General features: G+C 37.6%; 1 protein-coding gene across 3 annotated transcripts in view; it reads right to left on the bottom strand.

Annotated features, from left to right (window-relative positions):
* Positions 1–20012, bottom strand: part of SUDS3 (SIN3A corepressor complex component SDS3) — a 29714-nt gene extending 9702 nt beyond the window's left edge. For 2 of the 3 annotated variants that reach the window (XR_012678056.1, XM_075178540.1), the window contains exons 1-10: positions 19692–20011; positions 17021–17090; positions 14521–14576; positions 12243–12314; positions 9999–10018; positions 9746–9902; positions 8185–8280; positions 5727–5788; positions 4831–4852; positions 3539–3644 (exon numbers count right to left, since the gene is read on the bottom strand). Coding sequence is in view for 1 of the 3 variants with exons in the window: in XM_075178540.1 (XP_075034641.1) it covers positions 3539–3644; positions 4831–4852; positions 5727–5788; positions 8185–8280; positions 9746–9902; positions 9999–10018; positions 12243–12314; positions 14521–14576; positions 17021–17090; positions 19692–19809 (779 nt within the window). In the remaining 2 variants the exon portion in view is untranslated. Of the gene's footprint in view, positions 1–3538; positions 3645–4830; positions 4853–5726; positions 5789–8184; positions 8281–9745; positions 9903–9998; positions 10019–12242; positions 12315–14520; positions 14577–17020; positions 17091–19691 lie in introns of all 3 variants that reach the window. The other variant, XR_012678057.1, reaches the window with a different exon arrangement.
* Between the last annotated feature and the right edge of the window lie 378 nt (positions 20013–20390).

Raw genomic sequence — 20390 nt, 5'->3', positions numbered from 1 at the left:
AGCCTAGGGTAGGAAATGCAGCAGCTACTGGTAATTCTTTTTTTTTTTTTTTTATAAAAGCTCACTTCTGTTTAATTACTGTATTTTTTTTTTGTTGTGCATATATAAGTAAAAGGCTTCTCTCTCTCTCTTAGCCAATGTATGAAACCTTTTACTATTCTTTTCAAATGTGTACTGTGAAACAGGAACAACATAGGCCAAAAACAAAAAATGAATATGATAATGGTAAAGCAAAAATCAATGTAGGGTGCTGTCACCATAACGAGGAACCCACAGGCTCTTTATCTGGGCCAACTTTTGGAGTGTGTAACCAGGGTTAACCAGCAAACACACACTGCACCAGATCACATCTTACCAGGCTAACTGCAGCCTATCATTCACCTCCAGTACCATGGAAATAGAAAAATATTTTCACATTTAAGAAAGTAGAGAATACATAAGTTTATTAATGCAAAGCACCAAGAAAGCTTTTAAGCAAGGATTAAGTTACACATGTAACATAACACATAGTACAGTACCATTCAGATGCGCTGGTAGCCAACCCTGGGGTATCCCTTTTTAAGGCGTAATCCTTTGTGACAGAGGTGTCACCCCACAGATCCACAACAACATCCCCAGAGATTCAAGAAGAAGAATGAAGCTTACTGGTCCTCAAAGTCCTTCACTTTATGCTCTGATTCTTCAATCAGTTCAGCAGCAGCTGTATTCCCCTCGTTAGTCCTGACATCTCTCTCTCAGCCCCGCAGTGGAACGCATGTGCATTCCACATACAGGAAGTTCGGCATTTCTGTTACAAATGCAAAACTTCCTGTCAGTGGAACGCACATGCGTTCCACTGCGGGGCTGAGAGAGAGAGTTAACAGCTCAGGGACCGGACACCAGGTAAGTTCACCCGTGTATAAGCCGAGGGGCCTTTTTCAGCATACAAAAATGTGCTGAAAAACTCGGCTTATACACGAGTATATACGGTATATCTTTTGGGGTTTTTGATCAAGAGTACACAATTTGTATAGGTTTCACCCTCTTTACAGTCATATTAATCCTATTCTGTTTTGCTTTCTACTTATGTTATTATTTTGATAGGATTTTTTAACAACATTCACGCTGTAGGTATTTTCCACATTTCTATAATGCCGTCACTACGTCTGTTTAGCTTGCCTGGAAATAAATAGTTGTCTCTATTAATCCACTTAGGTCCTCTTGAAACCCCCTTATCAATCTTGCTATGGTATCATACACTCGAGGAGCTTCAACAAAGGCATTCTGGCATAAGGACGGTGTTGGGAGCTGGCAGTCTGAAATCTCTAAGATTGTTCATAATTTGTACAATACCCAACATATACAGTCAGTGCAAAGGTGCCTATATCTTTGGGCATGTTAACACACAATTAACAGTATTTGGTCTTCACATTTTTTCTCTGTTAATATACAGAACCTTTGTTTTTTTTCACTCTGAATTTAATACTGTATATCCTTTTAAACTATAAAAGAAATGGCAATGACAAAATTATTAACACCCTAGACTTAATATTTGCTAGCACAGCCTTTGGTCAAAATAACTGCAATCAGTTGCTTCCTATAGCCATGGATGAACTTCCTGCACCTCTCTGCACAAGAAGAGAGGACCAAACTGCATGTAAACTGCTCCAGTTCTCAAAGATTTGAAGGCTCCTTCTCCCAACTGCTGCTCTCACATCTCTCCACAGGTGTTTATGGGATTTAGATCTGGACCCATTGCTGGCTACTTCAGTGTTGTCCAAAACCATTCTTGGTTACTTTTTGAAGTGTGTTAGGGGTCATTGTCTTGCTGGAAGACAGAGCCCCAGCTTTCTGATACTGGGTTGAACATTGTGCTACAAAACTGGGCTGATAATCTTCAGATTTCATGGTGCCATGAACATGTTAAAGACACCCTGGGGTATATATACTATGGCGGCAGATCCGTCGATTCCTGGTGCTTTGAAGTCATTTTTTAAAATGACACTTTAATAAAAGACAAAGCCCGCCGGGTTTTGTCTTTAATAAAATTGCTGTTTGAAGAAAATAACTTCAAAGCACTGGAAATCAGTGGTTTTACAGAACCGTTGCATAGTAAATCTACCCCCCAGTGTCAGATGCAGGAGTTACCTAAAAACATCTCCTCCATGGTGACTTTAGGGAAGCTGTTCTTTTCATGCTGTTTTCTGTAAACATAGTGATGATGTTCTTTACCATCAACATCTAATTTGGGCTCCTAAAGCCACAAGACATTCTCTATTGTGGCAAACTCCAGTCGGGCTTTATGTCTCAGAAGTGCAGCCTTTCTGAGCCTCCAGCTGTATAACTATTGTTCATTAATTTGACAGCGGATGGTGCAAGTTGAAACTGTTGTACCTGGTGTCTGAAGGTCAGCTTGAATCTGTTTGACAGTTGATCAAGGTGTTTTCACCGCCCTCAAAACAACCCTGCTCTGCTGGTGTCAGTCATCAAATATTGTAATTCCTATTGAATTGAACCCCCTTTTTCCATCAGCCCCATCCCCCGAATGGTCGAAAGCATAATTTCCGTGGAGGCACCACTAAACTCTCTGGCCTAGTTTACACTGCCTACTGTGCTTAAGGACTTTCACTGGGTCAGCTATTTTGTTAAAATTAATGGCTAAATGTCTTAAAATGTAATTGTTCTGCATTGTTTTCTATGTTATGTTGCCCCCTCCCACTTATTTTTTCTTCAGGTGACTCTGCCCCTCATCAGGAACAGGCCGGATGATCTGTCATACACAGGAAGGTCCAGATACCGGTTTGTCAGAACTCAATGAACACTCTCTGAAACTTTGCCTCAAAATGTTGTCCGTAGTGAAACAATCACATCTCCTTTTCCCCTTGGATCAGACATAGACCTCTGGGGGCTTCTCCTCTTATCCAGAAATGAAAGAAATATACCCTAACCCAAACACATTTTTCCAATATCTCCCAACTGTGGCATTTTTTTTTCGTAAATATCGCAAAAGTCATATCCACCACCAGCGATCCACGCACAAATCTCTTTGTTGGCTCTGATCACACGCCAGGGGTCTACTATCTTATTCCTTCTCTTGGTACCCCATCGCTTGATAACTTTGATGGCCCCTGTCTCTTTGGAACCTAGTCCACATGGTTGCCCTGGGCTCCGGGCACCAACACCCAAGACTGCATTGTTACGCAGCCATAGTTTTGCCTACCTTCCCTTTTTTTCTGTAAATGTAGTTTACCATTGCCTCTTCTTACTTTGGTTTGTACCTACGATTGTCTAACATCCTGTAATCTTTGTACTGATAACTGCAACATTCCCACATGCCATTTTTTCCTTTATACCAATTTCCAATAAAAAGACTTTAAGGCTACTGAGCCCCAACAAGTAGGATACAATTCAGCAAGCCAAGGGCACCATTCACCATGGGGGCCCTATGTGCAGCCATTTATCCAGAGGCTCAAAGGTTCTTCTCTCACAAAATGTTTCTTAAATTTCTGTTTATACAATTGTCACTAAAAACAGTACAGATGAAAAATAAAACAATTACCATCTTTTATCATAATAGAGCTTTCCATCCTCTATTCGAGCCTCAAAACGCTGGACAGGAGATTCTGCTTGTGTTGCTGGAAGATGTTCAGGAGTTGACGGTGATACTAAAAAGGAAAATGCACAAGAACTAAAGCAAAGTCCATCAAGACTGTGGGGTATATTAACTGAACGGTGGGTTTGAAAAAGTGGAGATGCCACATATAGCAACCAATCAGATTCTAGCTTTCATTTATTTAGTGCATTCTACAAAATGACAACTAGAATCTGCTATATGTAGCATGGCAACTTTTTCAAACCCACAGTTCATTAAATATACTCCTAAGCTACACATAAAAAACCAAATAGGGATTGCACTCACACAATACTGCCGTGTAAACCAACTCTGCCTACAATTTAAAATCTGGTTTGGGGCACAGAACTTGTATTAGTCTGGAATGAGAAATAGGAGAGAGACTGTTTCTATGTAAAAGTGTGATGGTGTATTTCCTTTTTCTACGTGGCAGCAACAAACACATCTCAATAGCTTCCTGTCTGGGACAGCTGAAATGGGTCAGGAAACTTTTATAGCTAAACTTTACATGACTTTTCCAATTGCGTTGGGTTAACTTATGAAACCACCAAACTGTACACCATTTCTAATAAACATACAAAAATATCAGAGTGGGTTTACCAAAATTAAAGGGTACCTGTCTTGGATACAGATCAGTTCCTGACAAAACTATGTGAGCCACAGAGAAATGCTGTATTATGTTTTATTTAACATGAATAAAATCACATCTAGTGAGAACGTTCCTGTCTGCATCTAGATCGCCCCTCCACTTTTTCATGACTAAAGGGAATGTCACTCAAAAGAAAACCAATATAGAAGGATCACCGCAATAGTATGTCAGTTTTTATATGCACTTCATTGTATCAAAAAAGTATATTTCCAGTAAATTAAAGTTTAGTGCAATTATATTTATATCCTTTAAAAAATAGGTAGCAAGAGATTTCAACTTGTTATCTGGACAATATTTACATTATATAACAGCTGCAGAGTGCATTTAATGTCTGTGGTTTTAAAAAAACATTAAGTGTTGACAAATTCAGCTGGTGGCCATAAAGATGTACTATAAAAGGGACAGTGTACTTTCCTTCCTAAACATTTTATGCTACCACATTATTTTAACTTTAGCAAGTTAAAATAAATCATATAGTGCTTAATTTTCCATTGATAATAGCAACAAGGCTTAAAAGAGCTATTGCCATTGTTACAAAGTATGAAGTTTGTTATTCTGTGATGTAACTTACCTGGTCTTTTAGGAGATTTTAACTGTTAGAAAGAATGACAAAAAGAAACAAACATGTAAATTGAGCCAGCAGGCTATTTATTTTTCTATAACAATAAAAAAGTAAAAAAAGGTTCATTATATCAAAACAAAGCTTTCGATATAATGATTGGCCTTTATCTGCTAGCAGATTTCTCTGTACAGATCTGTGAATAAATTTATTGAAGGAAATTGGATGGAATGACATCGGCCACTTATGTAACTTAAACCACCTTCTTAATTCTTTTACTAAGAAGTGTCCCTGTCTTTGTCTGGAATTAACTGAATGTATGGTTTGTGTGTTAATAATTACATGTATGTTCATTTAGCTAAGTGATAAAAAAATTACATGGAGTTATATTGTACCAATGGTCTGAGGGGGGTTAAGTGCAGAAGCCAGCTAGGAGCATAGAAGAAAGGACTAAAGGGGCAAGTACAAGTTTGTAGATAGTGGTGTGTAACAGGCCAATAGAAGTAATGAAGTACAATTTTTTAGCTGGAGCAGTGAGGAGGGAAGAAGTAGACAGTACATAATAAAATAACAGCACGTTCGGCCAACCCTTCCCGCAAACAACGGTACAAGTCTTCGGACGTACACCTTGCTGTGTGAAATCATGCTAGTGAGGTGTTTGAGCCTACAAGTTCTAGCTCTTACTCTCCACACATGGCTTCCAGAACAGCCCCAGGAAAATGGGCAAATAAACTGTAGTTCACAAAACTCACAGCACCCCGCTTCCATTGTTAAGTTTTTGCTTAGATGCATTTAATTTATATTCCTTTTTACAGGGATAAATTAGATAACAAAGAAACAAAAAAACATAGTGATCATCATTTGGAGGCACACTGACATTAGAAATAGGAAGCTAAATCACCCCTTACCTTGTTTAGTGTCCTTAAGTCTTCCATTATTTGCTCATCTGTAAGCAGATAATTAAGCTGGGGTGGAAATGTTAAGGCAAACTGAAACGAAGCTTGGAAAGAAAACGGACAGTCCCATAAAAGCAATAATGGGTCCCTTACTCGGGATTATTATAGAAACATAGAATTTGACAGCAGATAATAACCGCTTGGCCCAACTAATCTGCCCATTGTTTATTAACCTAAGGTAACCTCAAACCCTATTTATTCCTTGGTTCTTTATAAGGATATCCTTATGTCTAACCCAAGCAAGTTTAAACTGCTCTACTGTATTAGCCTCTACCACCTCTGATGGGAGGCTATTCCACTTACCACTACCCTTTCTGTGAAATAGATGTTCCTCAGATTTCCGCTGAACCAACTTCCCTTCATTTTCAGTGCGTGTCCTAATACTTCTCTTCCTTTTATGAATGTTTGCCCCTTGTAAAACCCTTAATACATTTGAAAGTTTTTATTATGTCCCCACTTCCCCTTCTCAGCTCCTAACTATACATATTAAGATCTTTTAGTCTCTCCGGATAAGTTTAGTGCTGTAGGCCATGCACCATGTTAGTAGTGTTCCTTTGTACAGTCTAATATATTTATATCCTTCTGGAAATATGGCCTCCAAAAATGAACACAGTATTCTAGATGAGGCCGTACCAATGGCCTATACAGTGGCATTATTACTTCTTTCTTTCTGCTACTGATTCCTCTCCCGATGCAACCAAGTATCTGACTTCCCTTTCTCATTGCTTACCTGACTTTAAAGTCATCTGAAACAGTGACTCCTAGATAACGATATTAGAGGTTACCAATGAGTTGTTTGATTATATAAAACGCATCAGTCTGCAGGCAGAGTTAAGGTATACTAGTCGTAAAAGTCTATGTGACTTAAAGGGCTACCACTGGTTGAAAATATATGTAAAAAAATAAATAAATATGTTTTACTAATCAAAAATACTGAAGTTTCCCCAAAAATATTTTTTGCAAAAAAATAAACATTTCATGTGCTCTTGTTGCATGCACACTACTACTCTCTGCTATCAGCTATTACGCTTTAGAATTCACACAAATTCTTGAAACATTTTACCAACAGAAGTGTGGTACTAAAAGAATTTCACAATAAACATTCCCTAATCTCATACCTTCAAATAAGTTCCTAAAACTTTTCAACTGAAAGTTACTAGTAACCGAGCCAAAAAATAATAATAAAATAGACGTTTAGTGTTTGCTGTCTTTAAAATATATATCTAGAACCCTGCATTTTGGCATTTCTATGTAAACTTTAAGCAACAAGCAGGTGCAATGGTGATCAGTGTTTTACTATAGAACGTGTTGTACAAGGGAGGGCTGGCAAATTTCAGCCCAGGGGACAAGACTCGACTCGGCAGCCTATTTGAAAGTAAAAAAAATGCAGGTGGCCAAGTGACCCAGCCCAAGGTAGCCCACTATGGGTGCCTCCCAGCCCAGCCTGCCCCTGGTGTTAAATACATGAGATGAATAAGTAACACCACATGCAAATGGAAGGAAGCAAATACAGCTTAACAGCTCGATAACAAGACATTTGATGTAAGCATTGCCCAATGCATAATGTATTAGGGTTAAACTGGATAATAGCTTTCAGAATGATAGGTTGCAAAAACTTGGGAGAAAATATCTGCAAAATTATTAGTTGAACATGTGTATAGTTAAAACTTTAAAAATTAGCTTGCTAATAAAAAATGTTGCATTTGTTGACCGAGAAGTATATGGCTTCACCTACAGACTTAGGTTTATTTTTCTACTGATATTGTTTAAGTTGAGGAATTAGTTACCTCAAACACAAAGGGAGTGATTTTGCACTTTGGCAAAACCATGTTGTACTGTAGGAGGAGGTCAATTTATAATGTGGGGACAGATTTATAGTTGGGAAAGGGTATGTCCTAGATCAACTTTAAATTTTAGTGTAAAAATAAAGCTATCAAGTATTTATGTGCTACATGAAAAAACAGCCAGGATTTTCCTTACATGTAAAATAATAAACTAATTTGTACCCCTTGCATTGTAACATGCTTTGTCCAGGAGTAAAATTACTACTCCTTGTTTTGCATTGCTCTCATTAATGAATCAGGTCCAATGCCTACTCCGCATGCATAACATTTTATATGAGAGATGAGAAAAGGTCTAATTTTCATTCCATAATAATTAAAGGATAATTCAAATTTTTAAAAAAAAAAAAAGGAAAAAAATCTTAATTGAGATTCTTAAACTTTGGAGAATACTGCAGTATGATTTAATCTAAGATATAACTGGAAACAAAATATATATTTTAGTCCTTCATTCATTTTTAAGGACTGGAACATTATTATTCCGAGATTATAAAGAGCTGGCAGACAATACACACAGGCAAACTCAATCTCTGTACACCCTTACAGAAAATTATCAGACAAAAAGATATCAGGAGCTGGTTTCCTCCGTTTGTCAGGAATTGGCACGGGATCGTTGGGACGACGTCGCAATTTACGAGTCATAATAGGTTTGACTTCCATGGAATCTGTTGACATAGATATATATGTTATAAAAGAGTTCAGGATCAATAAAATGTTATTAAAAATTTCCAATAACTCTAAAAACACATGTTGTCTGGAGTGAGAAAACGATCCAAAATAAATGTACGTACACACACACATATACAATATACAGCAGTGTCCTTCAATAGGAATACGGACATGAAGCCTGTGGTGAATATGAAAAGGATATTCTCACTGTGAACACAGCTTTATCTGAAATTATTTATGCACTATATCTGTTAATCCCCTGAACCTTTTAAATACAGGTATGGGATTTCACTCAGAAACTTGTTACCCAGAAACATCCAAAAACCAGTAAGGGAACAAAAGTTAATAAATGTCACACACAGACAGACATGATCATCAAATGCCTCCAGAGTGACAAAAGCAGTGTGAGGAAAGTGGTTATGTAACCAGACATTTGTTTTCATTGTCTAACTTGCATTAGACAAGCGAATTGCAGATTGGTCACTGCATAACCATTCCAAGTCCTTATTAGGATTTTATTGGCATGCTTTTTATTCCGTTTTTATTAAGATTGATTCCCAGCACTTGTTAATATGTTTTATATCCCTTTTCTTATCTGTTGAGTTTATATAAGAATGTATAATACGCTTTAAAGCTTTATATAAACATTTTCTTACATTGCACTAAATGAAAGCAGCCAATCAACAATTAGCTTTTCATCTAGCACATCGCTAGATAGGAAAGTAAATGTCTGATTGGCCGCTAAGGCATGGTACAAATTTGCACCCGAATGCAAACATAGTAAATAATCTCCTTTATGGCTGTAAACAAGTAGTGGTGTTAATGCAACCTTTGAAGTCAATAAATTCTTAAGTGGGTAGTTAAAATAGACACAGAAACACCATAAATACTCAGATTTACAAAAACGTAACAGTAAGCAGGGATTACTACAATAGCTGAATTTAAGGCAGGTTCTCTACCAATGTGGTTGAATAAGGATAGGGCAATTCTTCATTCTGTGTATACCGTAGGGCTTACTTCCTAAAACAGCGCAAGTAGAACACATGCACAGTCACCCACAGAAAATGGATATTAGCGTCACCACTCTGTCTACATTGGACTATTAAAAGCAGATATCTAGTTGCTAGTGTTTATAGTGGATCATTGCTCTTTGTACAATGTTATTAACCAAGCACAAATAGGTTATCCTTAAGTACAAGGAAAGGCAAAAACTTAACTATGAAAACGTTTAAATAAAAAATACAGCATAGACCACCACTAAGTTACCCAGCACCCTCAAAATGAGATACATTCATACAACACACGAAAGATGCCTCAAACCAATATTAAGCTCAAGCTCATTTATACTCAAAGCAGATGACACAGAAACCAGTTTATAACTTTTGTTTGAACAATGTAGTAAGCTGCAAAAAAGGCTCCTAGATTCTTAAGGAAGATATTTTAGGCTAAGATTGACCATACCTCCTGTCAACTCCATCGTTAATTTCTCATTTTCAATCATTTTCTTCTTTTCCTCCAATTCTGCAATCAGATTCTCCTTCAGCTCAATCTTCTTATCCTCAAATTCCTTAACAGCTGCTTTCTTCTCCTTGATGTAGTTCCTTTCCACCTGCTCTGTCTGAAATGCAATACATAGGGTTTAACTGCGTCCCTATGAATAGTTAATAAGAATGATAGTTGGGTTTACACTGTAAGAGTCGGAAACATCGCTTACCTCCAACTGTAAGAAGAGCTCTGAAAAAATAAAAAAAGAATTAGAATATATTAAGTATAAAAAAGGAGACAATGATTATATGTCCATTAGTACTGTGCACATGAAGGATTATACTGAAATACATGGCACAAATTTTTCTGCATGTTAATTACATGCAAGAAATGCACCAACTAAGGAAAAAAAAAACGTGAAAACAGTTACGATAACTGTCTATTTCTAATTCAATCAAGTTTAAAGACCATGTTGACATCAATAGATTTATTTTATTACATACATATTTTTATTACTCTATAAGCAGGGAGGTTATATCCCCATCTAAGTAGTACAATAATGTAGTTATGGTTATGGCATCAATTCTGCAATAGTGTTTTGTAATTGGAGTTGCAAATATTAATTGTTAAGTTAACATTTTGTCTCGCATGCTGTTTGCAGGCCCAGCGTCTCTCTCCAGGTGAGTAGAGACTTTCCCCATGCAATTCTGGAGACACCTGCTCCCTTACACCCCATCCTGTGCCTCTCTATCGGCTAATTGCACTGCCACGCTCAGAAGGCACTCTGTGTAAGTAGTGCAGCATTGTAGAATTCTCCTCTTCAGAGATGTCAGAGTATCTACCAAGTGGCAGCATTCCTGGGCATCAAATATTTGGTAGATGTATGTAATAATTACTCTCCATGCTGCGTACACAAGAGGGGTATATAGTCCGAACGGGATATAGTTGAGCTTTCTTGCATGCAGCAGTGAAAAAACAACTGGCAATGGAGGAGAGCAACTGCAGTCTCTTAATAGGCAGCGGGTGAGGGGGGGCTACTGAAGAAAGAACTATTTCACTATGTACACACACAGGCAGTTACATTTTCCGAAACAATATGTAGTCGAAAGGCAAAGGACAAACTACCAAGTGCAGCATATAACCACAATGCTCAAATATGACTGAACCAAAAAACATTAAAAAAGTTGGCAGTGGTAGTACTGCCAATAGGTGGCGCTGTTGGTTATCTGGGTGCAAAAGATGTAGCTAAAAACTTATAGTAAGTATGTGTTAAAAATGCAAAAAAATACATAAAAACAAACACTAGTTGTCAAACAGATGCTGCAATTAGAAACGCACTTCACGTTAAAAAATATTCATAGTCTTATGCTTAAAGTTCATGAAGAAAAAAAACAAAACACAAATTTATGTGGATCTTTCCATACACATATCAAGAATACAAACACTTCATTTATTTGAAAAGTGCACAAATGCATCAGCCAAAAACGAATTTTGTTATGTGCATCATTTCGACCATTTGGAAAGGAGGCCGTTTCCGAAACATCTCAGATCCAGCACCTGACACTCCTCAGAGGCAGACGTCTTACCTGGGATCTTTACATGGCGCAGATACATCCCAGCAGCCCAAACTTTTGTTTCACACAACTATATTTGTAACAGTTTCTAACATTGTGGTCTGTGGTGTTACGTTGCTTGTACTGCTACAAGAAGATTAGGAACATTTTTTTCAAATACAGTGTTTTCAGCAGTCTTACAGGCAACCAGAAATAAGCAAAATTAGAATATATTTATATATAAAAAAAATCCCAGCATTTGTTACTTTTTCAATATATAAAGTGCTTTATTGCTTATATGGTGATTTCTGATGCTTCCTTTAGCTACAAGAACTGATAAGATCATTTAGGTGGCAGTGTACTACTGGACTGTGATATTTTACATTATATATATATATATATATATATATATATATATATATATATATATATATATATATATATATATATATATATATACAGCGGTTACTAGTTGTATAGTAAACAAAGTGTTAATATTGTATAAACTCTATGTTTACTGTATTATTAAAACTAAAATATAGATAAAAATATTTAAAGGAATAGCGTACTAATCACTGAAAAGGGGGGTATTTGGCATACATGTATTGACATAAGGAGGTACTTGGGGAAGAAAAAGGTGAAGACGAGAAACGCCAGTAGGCGGGAGGAAAGCATGTTCATGAATATGTGAATGCTCTCTTGAGAGCGGCCCTCTCAATGAATTTCTCATTTAAACAGGTAAATCTTAAAGCAATATATTGTAAATGTAGAAAACTATGATTTTATAAGTTGCCTATTCATATGCTGGATACATTTAATATGCCGAGATGTGAGGTCTCCATTAACTAACAATAGAAAATATTTCTAATGATTTTATAAAACGTATTAACGTTTTAAAAAAAGTACTTTCATTTTCTTACCAGCATTTCTCAATCTCTCTTTGTATTGCTGATCTAATTTTTTCATGCGTTTCTGATATTCCTGCAGGGTACCTGTTTATAAAGCAAAAGGAAGCATTGTAATCCATACACACACTAACAAAAATATATAGTTAAATTGCTATAAATTAATTTACACTACATATAGCATACTTTTATTTACATTTATGATAATAAGTAGTGACTATTTTATGTTGCTGTAATACATCTATTATATATTTACAATGCGTGAAGTTACAGCCCATCGTTACTTTTAAATATGCTCATGGGTATAGTGCAGTAAATTGCAATACCGAGATTAGTTTATCCGTTGTAATAAATAACAATGGTAACTCTTGGTAGTTGAGAGTGTGAGTTCTGGTGAAAACAAAGAACCACCAACTGAGGGGACAGTAAAATGTAAACCACCAAAGTCTAGCAATATATAACCACCATTCCTGTTTGAACTATTGTTCTAGATGTGCAAAGATGCACAGAGGGGTAGATAAAAATTTGTTAGTATGTTTTTTTCAGAACAGCAGTCACTGGTGATATCACAGGCTTGGCAGAGACAGCTGCAAGGAAAATTTGTTGCTCCTTGAATGAGACAAGCAAAATAAATCTACAACAAACAAAAACTATAACGCTAAAAGCCCTTACAAAGTTTCTTTAACAGGGAACATGACCTAGAGCAGTGGTTCCCAAACTTTTGCAGTTCGCGGCACCCTTAGGGGGGTATTCAATTGACGGCGGGATCGCCGAAAATCCCACGCTCGAAAAATATTAACGTTAATACGGTAATGTCTCGCTGGATTTCAGCTCGCAGCTCCCTGAGCGGGATTTTCGGCACCCCTCCAAAATAATTACCGAGCAGTCCCGTTTTATAAGTAGTCAAAAAGACGTAATAAGTATTTAGGTCAGAACAGAAATACTTATTTAGTTGTATACAAAAATAATACACATAAATCCAAGGGAAAAGAATTTATTTATGTATATTTTTTTCAATTATATTTCTGTCGAAGCTAACACACTCTCTGTGCCCCCTCAGCCTCTGCCCGCTCTGTCCCCCTCAGCCTCTGCCCGCTCTGTCCCCCTCAGCCTCTGCCCGCTCTGTCCCCCTCAGCCTCTGCCCCTCAGCCTCTGCCCGCTCTGTCCCCCTCAGCCTCTGCCCCTCGCTGTGCCCCCGCCGTGGACAGGAAAAATAAAAAAAAAAAAAAAAAAAAAACTACTTACCAATCCGGCGGCGGCCTGGACCCAGCATCCTCCTCCTTCCTCGCTTCTCACTGAATGCCGGGCGTGACGTCATGCCCGGCATTCAGTGAGAAGCGAGGAAGAAGGAGGAGGATGCTGGGTCCCGGGCGCCACCGGATTGGTAAGTAGTTTTTTTGGGGGTTTTTGCTTTTTCCTTTCTCTTCTTCTTCCTGTCCACGGCACCCCTGTGACAGCGCCACGGCACCCCTGGAAGCCGCGGCGCACAGTTTGGGAAGCTAGGACCTAGAGCAATAAAAATAACAATCTTATTCCAGAAATTAATAGTAAGAGAAGCCATCAAAAATATATGGTAGATGGCATATTCTGAACACACATATGTACCAGCTACCACAAGTGTTACATACTAGAGCATATACTGTATACTTCAATTGATTACACATACAAGTTATATTTGCAAGATAGAACCATAGGATCTATTTGCACATTTTAAAACAAAATTAGCACTCTTTTTGCATTTAAGGTTTAAATATAGGGAATAAAATAGCGAGGGGTGTAAAGGAGGATGAGGATGTGTGTGTTGATGGAGTTGTTCAAAAGTAGCTAAGATACCTGGAATGGCATAACCAAATAGTTTATAAAACATCAGCCAACATAACATTATCTCCGCTTTGTGTTCCAGGAATAAGGGGAAAGAAAAGCAGAACCAATGAAGAAATATACTAAACTGGGAGAGCTTGTGCAGTCACACACACAGACAATCTTATAAAGAAGGTTGCTTTAACATATGTAAAATATATTTTAAAATATTTTTGTTGAATTTTAATTTAAGATACGGGAAAAATATACAAAACTCTGAAATGATCCTTAGTATTTTACATGTACATGTAGTATTTTACATTAATGCAACTAGTAACTGGTCAATATAATGTGACTAACAATTTGGATTTTACTTGTTAAAGAAGAATTCCATGCAACACTAATTTTGTTTCAGGTGGAGTCTAGTAATGAAACACACAGTACATGTCTCCCCTTCACTCTTATCCTTAACTTATAATTTAAGATTTCTTACCTTCCTGAAGCTGCTGCAGTTGTCTCTTGAGAGAGGCCAGTTTGTCTTGATACATCCTAGTGAAAGAAAACAATTAGACATGTTTGTATACAACAGTTCTTTTGTTTTCTTCTCCTTAAGGATTTATATTTTGTTTGGGATATATATCCGTCAGAATTATTCATTACACTGTATCAGATGGGCCCAGATAAAAGAGAGCAGTCCTATACAGACGTGGACAAATTTGTTGGTACCCTTCCATGCAAAAAAAAAAAACAAAAAAAAAAAAACCAACAATATTTTTCTCTGAAATAACTTGAAACTGACTGGTAATTGGCATCCATCACTGTTTATTCCATATTTAATAGAAATCAGACTTTACATTTGAATTTTGAGTAAACAGAATAATTGAAATAAAACAAATGAAGATGGCATGAACAAAAAATAATGGGACCCTTAACCTATTATTTTGTTGCACAAGCTTTAGTGGCAATCACTGCAATCAAGCGATTTCTGTAGCTTTCATTGAGACTTCTGCAACTGTCAACAGGTAGTTTGTCTCACTGTACCTGAGCAAACTGCCCCAGCTGTCTCAGGTTTGATGGTGCCTTTCTCCAGACTACATGTTTCAGCTTTTTCGATAGGATTCAGATCAGGGCTCACAGAAAGCCACTTAAGAACAAATCTTTGGACTATTCTGATCTTTTCTTCTGTGCTTTTAGCAGTGTGTTTTGGGTCATTATTCTGTTAAAGGAACCATGACCTGCAACTGAGACAGCTTTCTGACACTGAGCAGTATGTTTTGCTCCAGAATACCCCGATAGTCTTGAGTTTCCTTGTGCCCTGCACAGATTCAAGCCATAACCGAGCCTCCTCCATGTTTCTCAGTAGGAATGGAGTACTTTTCTTTCAAAGCTTTATTTGTCATATGTGGACAGAGCCGATATGACTTGGCAAAAAACTCGAGTTTTGACTCATCTATCCAAAGGACAGTTCTCCCAGAAGCATTGTGGCTTGTCAATATGCATTTAATGTTCTTTCAAAAATGGTGTCCTCCTGGGACTTATTCCATGAAGCCCGCTGTTGCTCATAAAGCATTGGATGGTACGATCAGACAGCGACCTTGACGTTGGAGTTCGGTTTGTATCTCTTTGGAAGTTTTGCTTGGCAATTTTTTTTCCATTTTCACTATCCTTCTGTTTAATCTGTGGTCGATTCTCCTCTTATGGCCACATGCTTGTCTATAATTATTTTTTTTATCTCCTCAGACAACCCTATCCTGTGCTTTCTCTGGTCCATGTTCATTGCTGTGCACACGATGATACCAAACAGAAGAGTGATTACTTTTATCCTTTTAAATAGGATGAATGAATGATTAGAAGATTGATGACATGTGTGATGCTTATTCAAGAAAGCATTTACTTTGAAATAATGCTACAATCCAATTATAAATAATCTTTTCTAATGGTTACCAAAAAAAATCTGTCCAACCCATATTAGAATATCTTTGTAGAATAAGCAATATTTCATGGTATCTTTGCTTTATTTTATGACATACCAAACGCATGCAGGTATACATGAGACAATAGCTTTCGATTTCATCACTTTTCAGGAGAAATGAAGCATTGTTTCAATAAGCTGTAAGGGTACCAACAAATTTGTCCACGCCTGTATTTGAGTTTAAACTGAGCTCTCAACATTACAAATAGCCGTCCCTAGAGGGACTACGTCACATATATCAACCAGTGGAGAGGATTTTGGTTAAAAAACAAAACTGAGTTGGGCTAACATCTTGCAGGGAGGTTAATAAGATTAAAATCATTAGTAGAAGTTTTATGTACAGAAGTGTGAAAGTCACTAAGTGCATTTATACAACAGATCACATATAAAACACTTTAGCTTTTGTGGGCAATAATAAAAAACACAGTAAAATGTAAACAATGCCAAAAACTTTTAAACAGTCTAATAAAACAGTTCAGCTCATGTGTTTTATTAGTTTTATTTTAGAATGGTTTTGCATTTCAATTTCTGTGTGCAAATATATTATAATTACATTTATTCAATAAATATTATTACTTTCTTGAAACCCATCTAAAAATGTTGTCTTTGACTTCTTAAAAAATTACATGTCAGATAGGCTTGCTTTTTTATACCGCTACATGCAGAGAACAGATTGGCTTACCGGAATTGATTAAATTAGGATGCGATTGCATTTTAGGATAAATTGGACTAACAGAGGATTGTATGTTTTAGACAGACCAGGTGGATTTGCTTTGAGGCAAGTCTTGTTCTGACAGATCCAATGAAAAAAAGCCCCCACACCAAAGTGCTAATATTAGACAAAAAGGGGATTTACTAACACTGTTAAATAAAAAGGAAAATGTCTCTAACATGTATACACAGTGTAGAAATGGCCATGCAAAAAAGCTAAATGACAAATTTCAGAAAATTGCTCTATATGTAAGCCTTATTAATGAAACATAGTGATACAATGACACATTACTCTACAATTCACACGTACTGTTCTTTCATTTCCACATAGTCCACGTTGTCATGCTTTGCCAGATCAGTTTCGCTGGCATCTTCAGTATCTACATAAAGAAAAATAAAATTATGGAACTGTCACAGCAAGATAAGCATCTAAACAATAGTAAATTAATTGGTGAAAACCAGGTTCTTGGATTCAACACATTTGTTGGAACACCAAGGATCTGCATTAATTCCAATGAAGGTTTATTCACCAATATTGCTTGAACACGAACATCTGCATTAATGCCAAAGCAAACAGACTGATTATTTCTGATCTAACCTGCACCAGACAGATAAAAGCCAATTACTGATTGGCCGCTATGGTTCCAGCGCAGATTTGCACCTTTCAGCAATGTTAGTAAATAACCATGATTGTAACAGTTTAATATACATTAAAGTAATTCATTAGCCACACAGGAATAGAAACATGAATAAAATATATTGCATTAGAAAATAAATGTCACAACAGGTGTAGTACAAAAATCATTAAAAAGAAAAAACAAAAACAAATCACCTTACAATATTACAACAAAACCTTCCCTCTAAAATAGCGAAACCACATCAGTGTCTTCCCTGAACCCTAAATTGTGAGAGATGGATTGAGGGAGAGACCCATAGCAAACAGGTTAATTAGTGGAAGGAAGGAGATGGTCACAAACCTTTTTAGGGAGAAGACTGCCAATGGAGAACTAAAACATTTAATGTCTTTAAAGGGTGTTTTTTAAAAAATAATATCTAAATGGTATGTATTTTTCATGAACGTAAAGTGTAGTTTTAGCAATCACTTTCCCTTTAAATGGTTTTAAAATAGGAAATACATTTTTATAATTTGCTGACAGCATACCTGGATTTAGTAAGAAAACTTGCTAGACAGTTGATGGTGTGTAATTTTACAATAACAGACATTCAGCAAATCATCTAGTAACAATTCTAAAGCATATAGCAAAGTGTGATTAATATCATTGTAGATTTGAGATATTATTATAATAACCAAATAGAAAAGTGTTTTGTTTTGCTGTAATAAAGTGATTTATCTTTACATTTTCAAGATAGTTGCCCTGTAAACAACAACATATTTATGCATTACTTTTCAATGACGTGTCTGCCAACCCTGAGATACAGATAGACAGAAATAAGTATTCTAAAATGACGGCATTACTACTAGCTTATAGACAGTTGTAATAAAATAAATCATCACAAATTAAAAGAAAAAAAATCTAACATTATATAAGTTATGTAACCAAGGACTGAAAAAAGTAAGTAGACTATGGGGCAGATTCAATTCGGAAACGTCAGTCTAGGATTAACACTGCGTTACAAATATCTTTAATATGGTAATTTTAAACTGGATTTTTACTTGTGGCCCCGAAAGGTGCGAGCAAAAATCAGTGTTAAAATTACCGTACTAACGATAACACTGCGCACTTTTACCGTACTAACGGTAATAGTGTGTAGGCTGCGTTATTCCTAGAATAACGCGGTCGAATTTAATTGGCCCCTATGGAGTGCTACCACATTACACGAGCTAACCCTTTAGTTTCAGGAAGTGCTTATTTGTAAAGTACATACACGTTCTACAAACTATACAGCGATATGTAAAAGGTTAGGAGCATGTAGTAAATGATTCATGCAAGCTAATACAGTTTTTAGAAAATATAATTTGCAAAAGAGGTCTTATGTTATTTCTAACCTAAAAACACATCCGCACAAGTGTTTGCTTTAACTGTATGTGGAAAAAAGTGTGGCATAATTAGCCATAATTTCAAGCACAATTTAAAAATTCGTACATAGAAGAGCCCATTAAGTTGGATATTTTAGCAGAGAAGCATCCAACTAAATTTGAAAAGGTAGTAATATAAGCGTTAACGTCTCTCACCCTAACTTAATTTACAACAATAGAGCTAAGCACTCAGCAAGGACCACTGCTAGAAAAGTATAGCCAGACAGCAGCAGATAGAAGGGATTCCCCTAGCTCCTGCAGAGGCAAGCTCTTTAAATGCAGGTACTGTGTTACCCATTAACAACACTTTTTTGGCTGGAGTAAAAGAAATTGTCACTGGCTGCAGCTAACATCTGGAACCCACTGGATAAGGTGAACACCGGATAACAAGTATTCATGATTAATTTAAGGAACACTGTCTTGCTGGCAATGGCAATTCTCTTTGTTGATATGACAGGTCTTGGCTGTTGTAGCTTTCCTTTATTAATGACAGATCCAGGGCTTTATCTCCTTTCTAAGCTACTGGTCTGAATGACAGCTCTCTGTCCTTAGGATCGTGGGTTGGGGGGGGGGAATCAAACTTAGGCAGGATTGGTATATACAACTCCTAGGCATACTAGCTGGTGTGCAGCACGATGTGTTTTACAGATAAAGGATAATTCCACAAGTATTCAGACAATCTCTAACTGTACAACATGATCATGGTACAGCATAGTGTCAGTTCCCCCCTAGCACCGCCCCTGCCCCACCATTGTACACACGGGAACCTCCCGTTACCACAGCTCATAACACGGAGGCGCTACTGTCCAGCGTGGGAGGTCCTGGTAGTACTAATGACGGATGCTGTATGGACCCCTGTACGGTGCATTACAGAACCATAATATTACCAGTACACAGCATGCATCCGGGTCCTCTAACACACACACACAACACGGTCTCTCACCCTCATCTGACTCCCTGCCCCGAAAGCTGCGGTCATCCTCCTCGTCGGCACTCTCCAGCTCTTCCTCCTCATAGTAATCAGTAGCTGCCGCCGGCGACATCACCCCGACGGAGGTCATGGCGCGGAATAGCCCGTGCTCTGCCGTACAGCCGGAAGTAGCGGCGACCTCGCCCGCCGGGGGCGGCCACAGCCGCAGCTTCACAGCAGCAGCGGAGAGATAATCCCAACACACAGGCAACTTCCACGCGCTGGAACCGTCAGACTGAACTACAACAACCGCCGCACAGCAACGGGGTCCTCAGACAGCCTGTCTTCCTGTATCTCCGTTCCGCCTGCCCTCTGTACTGCCTGCACATAATCAGAGAATACAGTGACGCCACATGAAAGGAAGTCCTGACATATAACTAAAATACATAAATCTAGTATCATATGAACAACATAATATCTCCAAAAGCAGCCCTGGGCATACACGCTGGACTAGAGCTACGATGTTCGTGCAGGCATTACTGAGGACACCCTGACGTAGGATTTAGTGGGAGAGGCTGGAAGCAAATTCCCCCTTTAATTACTATGATGCGATAACCAGCATTAGGCTGTAGGTATAGTGCAGCCCGACATCGTTACATTATTTATTTTGGGAGTGATGGGAGAGGGTCCCAGCACTCCAACAGTCAGTTGAAGGGGACCCTACTAGGCCCC

Source organism: Mixophyes fleayi, chromosome 1 (assembly GCF_038048845.1).
Source record: "Mixophyes fleayi isolate aMixFle1 chromosome 1, aMixFle1.hap1, whole genome shotgun sequence".
Classification (NCBI taxonomy): domain Eukaryota; kingdom Metazoa; phylum Chordata; class Amphibia; order Anura; family Limnodynastidae; genus Mixophyes; species Mixophyes fleayi.
This window is presented reverse-complemented; position numbering and strand designations above follow the sequence as displayed.